The sequence below is a fragment of the Mobula hypostoma genome, chromosome 4 (genome assembly GCF_963921235.1).
Source record: "Mobula hypostoma chromosome 4, sMobHyp1.1, whole genome shotgun sequence".
Lineage (NCBI taxonomy): Eukaryota > Metazoa > Chordata > Chondrichthyes > Myliobatiformes > Myliobatidae > Mobula > Mobula hypostoma.
In genome coordinates this window covers 139,338,710-139,354,896 of record NC_086100.1, presented here as the reverse complement: position 1 = coordinate 139,354,896, position 16,187 = coordinate 139,338,710, and the positions used below count along the sequence as shown (strand labels likewise).

Sequence of the window (16,187 nt, the reverse complement as noted above, 5' to 3'; positions counted from 1 at the left end):
GTGCCTTTAGGAGGGCAGCAAAGAAAACCTGGGAGTATAGGTCAATCAGTCTAGCATTGCTGGTAGGTAAATTACTGGAGAGGATCCTGGTGGGTAAGAAATACATACAGTACATCTGGAAAGATGGATTGGTTAGGGGTAGACAGCATGGGAGATCATGTCTCATGAACTTGATTGAGTTTTTTGATGAGGTGATAAAGTTAATGAGGGAAGGGTTGTAGATATAGTTTATATGGACTTCAGTAAGGCCTTTGATAAAGTTTCATTTGGTAGACTCTGGAAGGTTAGATTGCATGGAATCCAGGGAACAATGTTAATGGATAGACAATTGGTTTGATGATAGAAAGCAGAGAAGGTTGTTTCCCAGACGAGAAGTCCGTGATTGATTGTGTGTTTTGGGTCAGTTCTGAGCCCATTTTTTATGTCATCTATATTAATGATTTGCATAAAATGTATGAAGCATGTTAACGACATGATTAATAAGTCTGCAGATAGTGCTCTGGACAATGAAGAAACATTAAAAATTACAGGCAAATCTTAATCAGCTGAGTAAGTGGGCTGAGGAATGGCAAATAGAACGTGAGTTAAGTGTGAGGTGTTGCATTTTAGATAGTCAAATCCAGGTAGGACATTCACAGTAACAGCATAGCCCTGGGGCAGTGTTCCATCTAATTTGTTTTATAGCTGTGCAGATCAACCATTTTTGTATGGCCCGAAAAACGTGCGGCACTTTAATAAAACATTATATAAAAGAATATTCCGGCTGTGCGGCAAAAAGGCTATGTATATGGGAGCATTTCAGTTATTGCACTGCTGTGCAGCTTAGAGTGAACAGTGCCCTGGGGAGTCTTGTAGAACAGAGGGAGGCAGACAGGATGGCCTTCACTAGTCAGGACGTTGAGAGTTCATGGTGCAGTTGGCAGTGAGGCCACACTTGGAATATTGTGATCAGTTTTAGTCACTCTGCTGTAGGAAGGATGTTGTTAAACTGGAAAGGGTGCACAAAGGATTTACCAGGGTGCTGCCAGGTCTTGAGGGATTGAGTAATAGGGAGAGGTTGAACATGTTAACACTTTATTTCTGAGAAGTTAAGTGACTAAGAGGTGAACTTATAGAGATGTATGAAATCATGAAGGGCAGGCAGTCTTTTTCCCAGAATTTGAGTGTCAAGGACTAGAGGTTTAAGGTTAGGAGGAAAAGATTTAAGAGGAACTTATGGGGGCAACATTTTTGTACAAAGGTTGTCATCTTTGCAGAATGAGCTGCCAGAGGAAGTGGTTAGGGTAGACACAACGGCAAGTTTTAATAGTTGGACAGGTAAACAGATTGGAAGGATTTAGAAGATTATGGGCCAAACAGTGTCAAATTGGACTAACCTGGATAGGGCATCTCAGTCAGCAAGGACCAGCTGAGCCATAGGACATATTTCCATGCTGTATGACTTTAATACTCTTATGACATGACATGAAAGCGGATGATGCGTGCTCTTTCAAGTCACAGCCCATGATAAGATGAAGCCATTGTTATCATAGACCTAAGCAAATTTCCTGAGACACATTTTTTAAATAGTTTAGTTTGCATTAATGTTCCCCCACGTAATAAGTATCAAAGTTGCACTATGGGAGCCCTTCCAGTGAAGCCAGGTTTTTTCCAGCCACAGTATCTCCCTCCTTTCACATCAAGCTCAACATGGATTTCTTCCTATTCTTAATTCCAGTTTAATATCGCAGAGTAAATTTCCAAATTTCAACCTATGTCATTCCATTAATGCCATCACCAACGCCACTAAATAAGTAAATGAGCTGAAAGTTTTGCCTGTATGGAGATGAATCTCTAGACTGTTTATAGTGTACATACTTTTGATAGTAAGTGTATTTCGAACTTTTTCAAAGACAACATCACATTCTCTAGTGATATTCCTACCTCCCTATTTACTTTTGAATTCAAGAATAATCATTCTAATGATTCATAAGTGTGACCAATATCCATAGGATCCCTAAGATTAAGACAAATCAAACATGGTACCACTTAGAGCCATTCAGCATAGAAGCATGTCATTCAGTCACCTTTCTACATAAATGCTTCTTTCCTGCACTCAGTCCATAGCTTCTGTGCCAAATCATTTCAAATAGCTATTGAAAGTTGTGAAAGTACCTGCTTCCTCCATCATCTCATCAGACACAGGGTTCCAGACCTCAGCCACTCTCTGATGAGAATAAAGATTCTTCCTCCAGTCCCTTCAAAAACTTCTACCCCTTACAGCTCCTTCTAGTTACAGACCCCTTTGCTAAGTGGAAGTGTTTCTCACCATCTCTATGCCCCCTCAGTCTGGCATACCATTATTGTGTTTCCCCCCTCAGCTAACCCAAATCTCTCCTCATATCTGAAACACTTGATCCACAAATTTGGCAGTGTGCTAGTGAATCGCTCCTGCATTCTCAATAATATAAACACTTTTTTCACTTACAGTGCGGTGACCAGAAATATGCGTAATACTCAGGCTGTGGTCTAACCAATGTTTTACCTGGTGGCACTATAACCTTCTTGCTCTTATAATCTATGTTTCAGTGAAAGAAATCATGGAAGTATCTCACATGTCTTCATAACCACCTTATTTGTGTGTTACCGCCTTCAAGAATTAAGAAGCCAGTAAGGAACCAAAGAAGGGAATTAGGAAAGCCAGGAGGGAGTTCATGAAAAGTCCTTGGCAGTAGGATTAAAGAGGATCCTGAGGCATTCTGTACATACTTCAAGTGAATGGATAACGAGAGAGGGTGGGACCACTCAAGGATAAAGGGGGAACATTTGCTTGGATGCAGAGAATGTGAGTGAGGTACTTAATGAGTACTTTGCTTCAGTATTTACCATGGAAAAGGATATCCAAGATCTGTAGATCAGTGCTGATGGTATAAATATGTTGGGTTTCCAGAGGTCAAAGAAGAAGAAGAGTTGGTCCTCCAAATGAGTATTAACGTGGATGTCCCCAGGGCCTGAAGGAATTTACCCCAGGTTATTGAAGGAGGCAGGAGATGAAATTGCTGGGCCTTTGACCAATATCTTTGTGTCCTCTCTAGCCAGAGGCGAGGTCCCGGAGGACTGGCGAGTTGCTAAAGTTGTACCTCTATTTAAGAAGGGAACAAGGGAAAATCCTGGGAACTATAGACCAAGGAATAACAAGTCAGTTGTAGGGAAATTGCTGGAGAAAATTCTTAGGGGTAGGATATATGAGCATTTGGAAATCCATGGCCTAATTAGGGAGAGTCATCATGGCTTTGTGCAGGGCAGGTCATGCCTTACCAACGTGATTGAGTTTTTTGACAAGGTGATGAGAGCGACTGGGAAGAGTAGGGCAGTGGATGTTGTCTACGTGGATTTTAGTAAGGCATTTGACAAAGTCCCTCTTGGGAGGCTAATCCAGAAAATTAAGATCCATGTAATGAGCGGTGAAAAGGAGCTGCTGGCAGGGATGACAGTAGAGCAGCAATGGCATGAGTTTCTGGGAAAAATGAGGAAGGTGCAGGACAGATGTATTCCAAAAACAAAGAAATACTCAAATGGCAAAATAGTACAACTGTGACTGATGAGGGAAGTCAAAACTAATGTAAAAACAAAAAAGAGGGCATACAACAAAGCAAAAATTAGCAGGAAGACAGAGGATTGGAAAACTTTTACAAACCTACAGAAAGCAACTAAAATACTCGTTAGAAGGGAAAAGATGAAATATGAAAGCAAGCTAGCAAATAGTATCAAAGAGGATAGTAAAAGCGTTTTCAAGTATGTAAAAAAAAAAGAGATGAGAGAGTAAACAACAGGAATTCTGCAGATGCTGGAAATTCAAGCAACACACATCAAAGTTGCTGGTGAACGCAGCAGGCCAAGCAGCATTTATAGGAAGAGGTGCAGTCGACGTTTCAGGCCGAGACCCTTCGTCAGATGAGAGAGTATATAGGTCTGCTAGAAAATGAGACTGGAGAAATGTAGAAATAATAATGGGGGACAAGGAGACAGCAGATGAACTCAATGAGTATTTTGCACCAGTCTTCACTGTGGAAGACACTTAGCAGTGTGCCAGATTTTGAAGGGTGCGAGGGAAGAGAAGTGAGTGCACTTATTATTCCAAGGGAGAAGGTGCTCAAAAAGCTGAAAGACCCAAGGGTACATAAGTCACGTGGACCAGATGAACTGCACCCTAGGGTTCTGAAAGAGGTAGCGGTAGAGATTGTGGAGGCATTAGAAATGATCTTTCAAAACTCATTGGATTCTGGCATGGTGCCAAAGGACAGGAAAATTGCAAATATCACTCCACCCTTTAAGATAGGAGGAAGGCAGCAGAAAGGAACTTATAGACCAGTTAGCCTGACCTCAGTGCGTGGGAAGATGTTGGATCAATTGTTAAGGATGAGGTTACAGAGTACTTGGTGACACGAGACAAGATAGGACAAAGTCAGCATGGTTTTCTTGAGGGAAAATCTTGCCTGACAAACCTGTTGGAATTCTTTGAGGAGATTGCAAGTAGGATAGATAAAGTGGATGCAGTGGATGCTGTATATTTGGAATTTCAGGCGGCCTTTGACAAGGTGCCACACGAGGCTGCTTCCACCAAGCTAAGATTGGTAGGAGGCAGCAAGTGGGAATAAAAGGATCCTTTGCTGGTTGGCTGCCAGTGACTAGTGGTGTTCTGCAGGGTCGGTGTTGGGACCTCTTTTTATGTTGTATATCAATGATTTAGATGATGGAATAAATGGCTTTGTTGCCAGATTTGCAGATGATATGAAGATTGGTGGAGGGGCAGGTAGTGTTGGGGAAACAGGTAGGCTACAGTAGGACTTAGATGGTTTAGGAGGATGGGTAAAAAAGTGGCAAGTGAAATACAATGTTGGAAGAAATAAATGTGCAAGCTATTTTCTAAATGGGGAGAAAATCCAGAAATCTGAGACTTAAAGGGACTTGGGAGTCCTTGTGCAGAACACCTTAAAGGTTAAGTTGCAGTTTGAGTTGATGGTGAGGAAACCAAATGCAATGTTAGCATTCATCTCAAGAAGTCTAGAATACAAGAGCAGGGATGTGATGCTGAATCTTTATAAGGCACTGGTGAGGCCTCACCTTGAATATTGTGACCAGTTTTGGGCTCCTCGCCAAAGAAAAAATTTGCTGGCATTGGAGAGGTTCAGAGGAGGTTCACAAGGATGATTCCAGTAATGAAAGGGTTATCATAGGAGCAACATTTGATAGCTGGGTCTGTACTCACTGGAATTTAGAAGGATGAGGGAGGAATCCCTTTGAAACCTTCTGAATGTTGAAAGACCTAAGAGTAGATGTGGAAAGGATGTTTCCCATGGCGGGGGAGCCTAGGACAAGAGGACACGGCCTCAGAAAAGAGGGGCTTCCATTTTAAAACACAGACGCTGAGAAATTTCTTTAGTGTTAGGGTGGTGAATTTGTGGAATTTATTACTATAGGCTGCTGTGGAGGCCAGGTCATTGGGTGTACTTAAGGCAGAGCTTGATGGGTTCTTGATTAGACATGGCATCAAAGGGAGAAGGCCGGTGAGTGGGGTTGAGGAGGGGATAAAAGGGGATCAGCCATGACTAAGTGGCAGAGCAGACTTGATGGGCCAAATGGCCTAATTCTGCTTCTTTGTCTTATGGAATTGGCTGTTTGGATTCAGAACTGGCTTGTTCATAGAAGACTGAGGGTAATGATTGAAGGGACTTATTTGAGCTGGAGGGCTGTAATTAGCAGGGACTTCTGCTGTGTATACAAACGCCATTTCCAGTAAAGTTGGGATATTTTCCAAAATGCAATAAAAACAAAAATCTGTGATGTGTTAATTCACATGAACCTTTATTTAACTGACAAAAGTACAAAGAAAAGATTTTCAATAGTTTTGCTGACCAACTTAATTGTATTTTGTAAACATACACAAATTTAGAATTTGATGGCTGCAACACACTCAACAAAAGTTGGAACAGAGGCATGTTTACCATTGTGTTACATCACCTTTCCTTTTAATAACACTTATTAATCATTTTGGAACTGAGGATACTAATTGTAGTAGGTTTGCAATTGGAAATTTTGTCCATTCTTGCTTGATATAAGACTTCAACTGCTCAGCAGTCCGTGGTCTCCATTGTCTGATTCTCCTCTTCATGATGCGCCATACATTTTCAATAGGAGATAGATCTGGACTGGCATCAGGCCAGTCAAGCACACGCATTCTGTGTCTACAAAGCCACGCTGTTGTAGCCCGTGCAGAATGTGGTCTGGCATTGTCCTGCTGAAATAAGCATGGATGTCCCGGGAAGAGACGTCACCTTGATGGCAACATATGTCTCTCTAAAATCCTAATATACGCCTCAGAGTCAATGGTACCTTCACATACATGCAACTCACCCATGCCATGGGCACTGATGCACCCCCATGCCATCACAGATGCTGGCTTTTGCACCTTTCACTGATAACAATCTGGATGGTTGTTTTCATCTTTGGCACGGAGAACTTGACGCCCATTTTTTCCGAAAACTAGCTGAAATATGGACTCATCTGACCACAGCACACGGTACCACAGTCTTTCGGTCCATCTGAGATGAGCTCGGGCCCAGAGAACTGACCGGCGTTTCTGCATAGAGTTGATGTATGGCTTCCTCCTTGCGTAATACAGTTTCAAGTTGCATTTCTGGATGCAGCGACTGACTATGTTGAGTGACAATGGTTTTCCGAAGTACTCCCGAGTCCAGGTAGCTATAATTGTCACAGTAGCATGACTTTTCTGTGCACTTTTCAATCTTATTTTAACTCTGTCCCAACTTTTGTTGAGTGTGTTGCAGCCATCAAATTCTAAATTTGTGTATGTTTACAAAATACAATTAAGTTGGTCAGTAAAACTATTGAAAATCTTTTCTTTGTACTTTTGTCAGTTAAATAAAGGTTCACGTGAATTAACATATCACAGATTTTTGTTTTTATTGCATTTTGGAAAATATCCCAACTTTTCTGGAAATGGGGTTTGTATATGTATATAAGTGACCCAGATGAAAATGTAGATGGGTGGGTTAGTAAATTTGCGGATGATACCAAGATTGGTGGAGGTGCAGATAGTGTAGAAGACTGGCAAAGAATACAGTATGATGCTGCAGATATGGGCTAAGAAATGGCAGATGGAGTTTAACCCAGATAAATATCAGGTGTGGTACCTCAGTGGGGCAAAATCAAGGAGACAGTACACTGTTAAGGGCAAGGTCCTGAACAGTGTTGCTGAGTAGAGAGATCTTGGGATCCAAGTTCATATCTCCTTGAAAGTGGCTACACAGGCTGATATGAAGACTTACGGAATGCTTGCTTTTATTAGCAGAGGCAATGAGTTCAAAAGTCAGGAGGTTATGTTACAACTTAATAAAACTCTGATTAGCTATATCTGGAGTATTGTGTACAGTTCTGATTGCCCAACTATAGGAAGGATGTTGAGGCTTTCGAGAGGGTGCTGAAGAGGTTTACCAGCATGCTGCCTGGTTTAGAGGGCATGTGCTATCATGAGAGGTTGGATAAACTTGGGTTGTTTTTTCTGGAGTGTTGGAGGGTGAGGGGAGATCTGATAGAAGTTTGTGAGAGGCATAGACAGAGTGGACAGAGAGTATCTGTACCCCAGGGTTGAAATGTCTAATACCAGATGGCATGCATTGAAGGTGAGAGGTGTAGGTTCAAGGTGGGTGTGAGGAGTAAGTTCTTTCTTATTGGAGAATCGCGGATGCCTGGAATGCACTGCCTGGTATGGTGGTAGGGGCAAATAAATGAGAGGTTTTTAAGAGACGTTTGGATGGGCACATGAATGTAAGGAAGATGGAGGGATTTGGACGTGGTGCAGGTAGGAGGGACTCGTGTTTGTGTTTTTGATTTGCTTTTTAGCTGGTTTGGCACAACACTGTGGGCTGAATGGCATGTTCCGTGCTGTACTGTTCTATGTTTTATGTAAGCAAGACAGCCAAAGTCTGCAGAAGAACTGTGGCAAGTTCTCCAAGATGCTTGAAACAACCCACCAGCCAATTTTCTTGTAAAACTGCACGACACTGTACCTAAGAGAATTGATGCAGTTTTAAAGGGAACGGGTGGTCACACCAAATATTGATTTGTTTTAGTTTTTTTTTTACTGTTTATTGCTCTTAATAGTAATTTTTTGACATTTAGATACTTCTCATTTCATTATTTTTGAAAGCATCTTTGCTTTACAGAATTTTTTTTGCACAGAACTGTATATAGAAGAAACAGCAAGGTTCTCTACAAAACATCACTAGTCACAGGTTTCCAGTCAAAAAAATAAACAACTTCCAAAGATCTACAAACACTTTCAGATCCAATCTGCCTAATTGCCTGGATCCTATGAACTCTTCCTTTTGAACTAGTCTCGTATAATAGACCTTTACAGAGGCCTTACTGAAGTTCATGTAGATTACATTGACTGCATAATCCTTATTGATGCACTTAATCACAAAATATCCAATCAAATTAGTCAGACAGAACCTTCCCTTGACAAAGACATTGTTGAATCCCACCTTTCCCAGTGTGGATTAATCTCATCTCTCAGAACTTTATTTTCAGTTATTTCCTTACCATTGGTATTGTATCAGGGTCAAAAGCCTGCAATTACCTGGCTGCCCTCCTTGAATAAAGGTACCCCATTCAGTATCCTCTAGATCTGGCATTTCTTCTGAAAAGATCTGAAATTTCTATGGGATGTGAATATTGCTGGCAATGCCAGTATAATTGTCTCCCCCATTTGACCCTGAACTTGGTGACTGCCATTCAGAAACCAGATAAGTGTCAACCACTTTGGGAGGTTTGGAGACGCACATAGTCCCGGGGAGGAAAGATGGAAGATTTTGTTTCCCCTGAAGTACATAATAAACCAGATAAGTTCTAAAACCATAATCTGATTAAAATTTTCATGATTAGCATCATGGATGCTAGCTTGTTATTTAATTGCTTGAATTTCATTTCTCCGTTGGCTATGGTGGCATTTGAACTCATGACGCTAAATCAGTTATCCAGTAACTTAACCACAGTGCTGCAGCACCCCATTAATAGATCATAATTTAAGATTAAAATTTCAGCCCATCCTAATTCATTTCCTCTCAAATGTGTGGTCGCCAACAATATTTAAAGATTTATCTCCATCAATGAAGCTTTTGAAAAAGTTGACAAGGAATTCTGTCTTAGATTAACGACTTAGTTTGCAGCGTTTTCTCCCTCTCTCTGATTATATTCCAAGTGCTGATATCATCTCGGGGAGAGATGACAGAAAGGAGTTGCCATGCCTGACAGACTGTGGAGCTAAATAAATTGCACTGTCGAATGACAACAGTGCTGGCCACCCCATGTTAAAGATGGTACTCACTGATGTTAATTAATTTCTGCCAGGGCTCAGTAATTCCTCCATCACATTAGCCGCAGTTCTTTAAAGTATGTGAGAATCCCTTTTAAGGGATGTTATTATTGGTATAAGTTATTGGTAAGCTTTTACACTGAGACAATATTCTCCCTACAGCTAGAAGCCAATTCTGCACCTTTACTTTATTTATGAAAGTTATTGCAACAATTCCACAAAGGAATTCTACCCCACCTACACCATAGTACCTGCAGCAGTGGCTATCCTCCAGGTGTGAGCCAAGGCCGGAAATTCTGACAGACTATTTCACTACATCTGTTATCCCAAGAAACGTCTTATCCTGTAGTCATATTGCGGCAGCAGATGACTCAGTTATAGGTGGAATTGATCATGAATCCTTCTGCCACATCCCTATGAAACACCTCAGTACTACTTTCTCATATATTTTTGAAAGATCTTGAATTGAGGGCTATAGGGAACTGGTAGAGAGAGTGGCTGAGGCCATGGGCATATTAAATGACTGAGCAGGCTTGAGGAGCCGATTCTTGCTCCCGTTTTCATGTGTTCTTTCTCTCTCTCTCGCTCTGTTACTGGTGAATAGCGTTCACTAAACCAACAGTAACAAAAAATGGCTAAAACTGCAAACTATATTGCCATTTTTATTTTCATGGCCAGCAAATGGGAGGAAAATCTATCACTAGGTAACATGGTAACCAGATATAAACTTAAGGTATTTTGTGAATGGGTTCAGGAGGCTCCGCTCTTGTCTGCATGGTACCTAGCATGAGAACATGTTATTACCAGCACGTGCTGCAAGAGAAGTACTTCATTGCAAATCTACAGTATCCCTCGCATTAATGCAAAAAGTACCTCAATGATTGACATGTGCAAAATGTAGAGACATCAAATTGTCCTTGGTGAAATTAATGATGGATGTATGTTACTGCTTTAATATCTTGCCATCATTTTAATAAGGAACTTGCCCAAATGAGATAGATTTCTTTCAAAATTTCTCATGGCACAAATTAGAATGTTCATTAGTAGTATTACACGGCAGAATTTTATCCTAAGGATTTGCTAAGGCAAACAAAATGGATAATCCAGGGAGGTGTAATTCCAAGAAATTATTTTGTAAATGTATGTCATTGTCATTAGGAGTTAACTATTGTTTAAACAAAAATTCTAGTGTCAAATGTATTTGGCTGAATTTTTTTTGCTTAAAAGCTCAATGGATTTTATTTAATGTACTGTTTTACTTACTATCTCAACAGTGGAAAATGTACATACACCAAACAGCATCTTGCATAACACTTAACATTATAACAATCCATAAGACTTCATGCAAGGTTTATAAAGTCATGTGCGGTGAGCAAAGGTGTAGGGTTTGTGGAACATCTTGAGTAAGAAACATGGCTGCCAATTGTGGAGTGATTTAATTTTTAAGGTAATCAAAAAGTTGAAGGAGCACAGAATTTCACGGAAGTTGCAGACTTGTGACAATGATAGCGATGATGAGACAAACACTAGTGGTTTAGAAGTTGAGGATTTGTTTAACTGAGAATCAACGTAGGTAGAAGGCATGGGTGTGAAAGGGAATTAGTGCAGTTCAGGATCCTAGCAGCAGAGTTTAGAAGGCATCAAATGTATAGAGAATGCAATGGGATGGTTACAGATGAGTATTAGAATTGGAGTCTGAGGGTTTCATCAGCAGGGGTTATGGCAGAGATGGGGGAAAGAGTCGTGATGATGCAGAGATGAGATCTAGTCATCTTGGGGTCAATCAAAGTACTCCAGAACGAGGGGTCACAGTTTGAGGATAAAGGGGAAGCCTTTTAGGACCGAGATTAGGAAAAACTTCTTCACACAGAGAGTGGTGAATCTGTGGAATTCTCTGCCACAGGAAACAGTTGAGGCCAGTTCATTGGCTATATTTAAGAGGGAGTTAGATATGGCCCTTGTGGCTACGGGGGTCAGGGGGTATGGAGGGAAGGCTGGGGCGGGGTTCTGAGTTGAATGATCAGCCATGATCATAATAAATGGCGGTGCAGGCTCGAAGGGCTGAATGGCCTACTCCTGCACCTATTTTCTATGTTTCTATGAAATGTTTCAGTCAGTTATTAGGAAGGCAGATGAAATCACTTGTTAGGAAGTGAAGCTGGTTAATGGCCTCAATCTTTCAATACTTAGTTGAAGGAAATTTCTGCTTCATATAGTAATGTTCCATCATCTTTCACAAGATGGTTTTGTACTGGTGAAATGTTGCATAAAGCCTTGTTGAACTGGTGGGTGGTCATTTTGATATGAAATGTTACAAGTCATAAACCATTGCAGCAAGTGTTAGAAAATGCATTCATTTCTATTGTTTTCAGCCCCCACCGCATTCTAGGTTTTGCAGCCTTACTCTTGCAATGGTTCAGATATTTTGAGGTAAAATTCTGCCATGTTTCATCAAATGTCCGTTTTTCATAATCGAGCTGAGACGCACAGTGTGGGCAGGTTGTGTGACCTTGGGAGGTGATTGCCTAGGTCTTCGTTGGCACACGGTTTAATGCACAATGACTTGGCAACTGAGCCTGGAGCTTCTACAATATGTGCAACACAGGACTACACTATGTGGAGCATTGTTCAATCATGCCATCACAGAATCTTGGACTTGGTGCAGCTCAATATGATGCTGTCAATAATTTTTTTTAAACTTTTGCTCAGACGATTCTTAATTAAACCCTTTGCATAAAAGCTGTTGGAAACTTCATAGGTTATGTAAGCACATCTAATGTGGCAAGCTGATATCCCCTTACTAATTACATTCTCTTCTGGTACAGCTAGAAAATCTTGCCCCAATTAATTTGTTTGGTTGCCAAAATTCATTTTCAGGAGGTGAATGCTCAGATCTGAGGTTCCTTATGGCTTGAATGAATCATCACAACTTGCCTAGTTATGGCTGAAAGGGAATGAGAGAACAAACAGAGACATAAGTAGTCACCTTTGCACTAAATGTAACACTAAATGTATCATCAGTAAGTTGCTACATCATTGACTTTTGTATAAGCCACAGTACAACATTTTGTGTTCAGTTCTGACTGCTGATAACTATTAATGTAGCCTTGTTTTGTGACTAAGCCACAGTCTGGCTGACGAACAGGAGGAAGTGCTATTCAAGGCCAGATTGTGACAGGGAGTTGATCAGCAGGACACATGGTACAAAACTGAGAGGATAAAATAGATTTCTGTAGGGTAAATAGAAATCTATCATTAGAATGCCAATTATAACATTCACTTTGCAGCATTAAAATAAATGCCAACACATTTTAAAATCTAGTTTCAAACGAAGGACATATTTCAATTCATTTCAGGGACTAAATGTAATTCTAAAATTGCAGTCATATGGCTAAGCTGGGTTAAAGTAAAGTAGAGTTGTAAAAGTAGATGCTTCCATTGAAGAAGGGAAAAATCCTGGCACCGATCGGTAAGTCATGTCGTGTTTATCTTCCCAACCACCAGCAGCACCCCCCTCATTTCTCTCCCTCTCACACATACATTCTGAGGGAATCAAGTGAAATGAAGATGAGTAGCACTGGGGTAGAAGATCAGCCAGGAATTTAATGAATAGTGAAGCAGGCAGGATTGGCCATATGGCCTACTCCTGTGCCTGTGTTTTAAAATTCTTTCCTCTCTCCAGTCAACCTCCAGTCTGAAGTCTTCAGGTTGCTGTCAGCTCAGAGGGAGTCTAGGCAGAATGGACATAGCAGCATAATTTAACAGGCTATTTTATTTCAGAGACATGATATTGTCTAGACCTGCAGAGATTAAGGTGAATCTGGTCGACCATGAACAGCTTCTGTTGACATAGCATTTTCACGAAAATTGTTACAAAGATATTCCATAAGGCAAACATTTCACTTTTAACTATTTCATTGCTAGGTTGCATAATTAAAACCACAGGCACTTCATATTTTTATGGATTCTTATTCAAATTTTCCTGGACAATCTTCCCCCTTCCCCCTTTGGTTACATGGATCACCTGCACTTTATCATTTGTGCATCTTGTCATTCCACATGTGAACATATTGGACTATTAACTGTAGACATATAGGATTATTGACAGTGGATTACTGACTGTGGACATACAGGATTATGCTATTTGACTGTGGAAAGTGTTGTGGTCTAGTAGAGTTTAATATTTGTGTGATATTCATTCACAGCTGCATCACAATGAAGTACTGGCCACTAACTGAACTTTCTCTACATCAGAGGCCAGTTCCAGGTCAAGAGACGTTAAAACTAGTTGTTACATCACAAACGTTCCTGTAAAAATTCACGATCATTACGCTGCTTTGTGATTAACGATACCAAACATGATCAAAGTTTATTAAAGAATTGATTATTAAATGTATCTCAAAAATGCAATGTTAAAGTTTTGCTCTTGAATATAGCAGCATTCATAATTAATAGCATGCCAAGTTATGTTGACTTTGATTGTTTAAACATGTTTTGTCTTCTTTCAGAAATTGCCTCAATCGTTGGCCTTCTGTACCTGTTCAGCAGGTTCATGTACTTTAATGAATATGCAAAGTCAGCAAAGAGAAGGTATGAGTTTAAGTTGATGGTAGGTTCTCCCTACATGTAGGGATATCCAAATGGGAGTACAGTACAGGTATATTGAATGATTCTTGTTCACTGGTGGAATGGTGCCATCACTGTCATGCAAAGTTGGCATTTAATTCCCATCCCAAACTGCTTATGAGAAAATCTGGAAAGTCATTTTTTTGAACTGCTCAGAAAGTATGGAGAAAAATACTTCCACACAACTTTTGGGTAGAAGTCTCTGGGACTTTAATGCAGTGATAAAGAAGGATTGGCTATATATTTCCAAGTTGAGGTAGGGAATTCCTTGGGGAATTCAGAAATGCTGAAGTTTACATCTTCCTGCTGCCCATGTCTTTCGAGGTAGAAATGGTCATAAATTGGTAGGTGTTGTTGAAAATAATGCTGGTGACCAATTAGAGTATATTTTGTTAATGGTTTTAAAGCCAACGTAAGGTAGTACTGGAGGGAGTGTGTGTTTAAAATGGATCAAGCAGACTGCTTTACCCTGTATAACTTTGAATTGTTTGATATGCTACCCCAGGCAAACAGAGAATATTCCATCACATTTTTGTGATCAATGTAATAATTAAGGAATGAACTTGTCCCAATCTAGGCAGTATAAATGGTTAATGAATCAATAACAAACTATTGGTTTTGCATTATTACTTGATGAATAAGATGTTGGAATGGTTCAGTAGGATCCTTATACCCAGCTCAAAGGCTGGTTGGGGCCCTAACATTTCATCTGAGCAATGCAAAGCAGAGCCTATTCCATATTGCACTGGAACGTAGGCCCAGCTTATCACAAAACTCTAGAAGGTCTCAACCTTCGACTGAAAGGTGGTTGCCCATTAATGGAAAATGGGAATTCCCATTTTCGTAAGCTTATATTTTCCAGTAATGGGCACATCTTTGAGACCATATCCATTTTTTTTTGTGTGGCCAGAGGCTGCCTGCTGACTTTTCTAATCTGCTATTCCCACCACATATCAATTGGATGACCACTACAGAAGCTAGCAGTTAGGTTAAAGGAAAGCCATAATTTTTTTTCTTCTTTTGCCTTTTCCTTGCTTTAGAACAATAGGGAAGACTTGGTTATCAGTATTCAGTTCACAGCCTAGACCACAGTAGGTGAGACACTTGTGCATCGAGCATCGAGCCAATGTGAGCTGGGAATGGAAACAAACATGCACTACAAAAACATCAAGTGTATTTAAAAATAAGTTGTGATAAGACATTGTGTGATTCTTTTTCCTCATACAGTTATTTCTGTTTTCAGGCTCCCTGGGTTCAGAATCGGTATAGCAGTGCTGCTGATATTAGCCAGTATGAGTATTGGAGGAATCACAAATTCTCTGTTTGACAAATATTTTGATTTTAACATAGCGAAAAAGATCAAAAAAATGATTTTATGATATGCAGGCAGTTGAGCCAAAATACAGATGATTATTGTATATTTTAAGTTTCAAATAATGCATGATTTAAAACACCCTTTTATGAATATCCATTGAATATCTGTAATTCACATACATCATATTAAGATGCCAAATAAAACATTTAATCTGTGCTTTTTGTCTGTAAAACTCATTGTAACACACTGCACAAAAGATAACCTGATCTTATTTTGCTTATTAATTTTGTTCATTGCATTCAGGTGGTGAAACAAGTCAAGGTAAATTAACATTAATTTAAATTCACTACATAAAAATAATTGGTCCCTAGATTGTCTCTAACTTTTAATATCGATACACTAACTATCCAAAAAAAAGTCCCTCAATTTAATATGTTTTGTCCTTGCTGCAATTTTCTAGACAAAATATTTTGTGTACTCAGGTACATTGATAAAGGGCCTGGTTGGAGCATCTGCAATCTTCAGCTTTCTATTGTTCTGTCATAGATCATCTCAAATTTCAAAGTAAATTTATTATCAAAGTACATGTATGTTTCCAAAAACAACCCTGAGATTCAGTTTCTTGCACAGTAAGTCAAAGAAACAATAAAATCAATGAAAGACCTCACTCAACAGGACAGACAAACAACCAAACTGCAAAACACAACAAACTGTGCAAATACAAAAGATAAATAAGTAAACAATAAACTTTGAGAATATGAGGTGATGAATCCTTGAAAGTGAGTTTATAGGTTGTGGGAATAGTTCGGTGAAGCGATCCCCTCTGGTTCAAGGGCCTAATGGTTGAGAGTTAATAACTGTTCCTGAACC

The 16,187-nt window shown here is 39.9% G+C and overlaps 1 protein-coding gene across 4 annotated transcripts in view; it reads left to right on the top strand.

Moving 5' to 3' along the window:
- mgst2 (microsomal glutathione S-transferase 2) overlaps window positions 1-15,527 on the top strand; it is a 76,898-nt gene extending 61,371 nt beyond the window's left edge. For all 4 annotated transcript variants that reach the window (XM_063045074.1, XM_063045072.1, XM_063045071.1 and 1 more), the window contains 2 exons: window positions 13,885-13,966; window positions 15,246-15,527. In XM_063045074.1, coding sequence (XP_062901144.1) covers window positions 13,885-13,966; window positions 15,246-15,381 — 218 coding nt within the window. In that variant the 3' untranslated portion in view covers window positions 15,382-15,527. The remainder of the gene's footprint in view (window positions 1-13,884; window positions 13,967-15,245) is intronic.
- The last annotated feature ends 660 nt before the right edge of the window (window positions 15,528-16,187 follow it).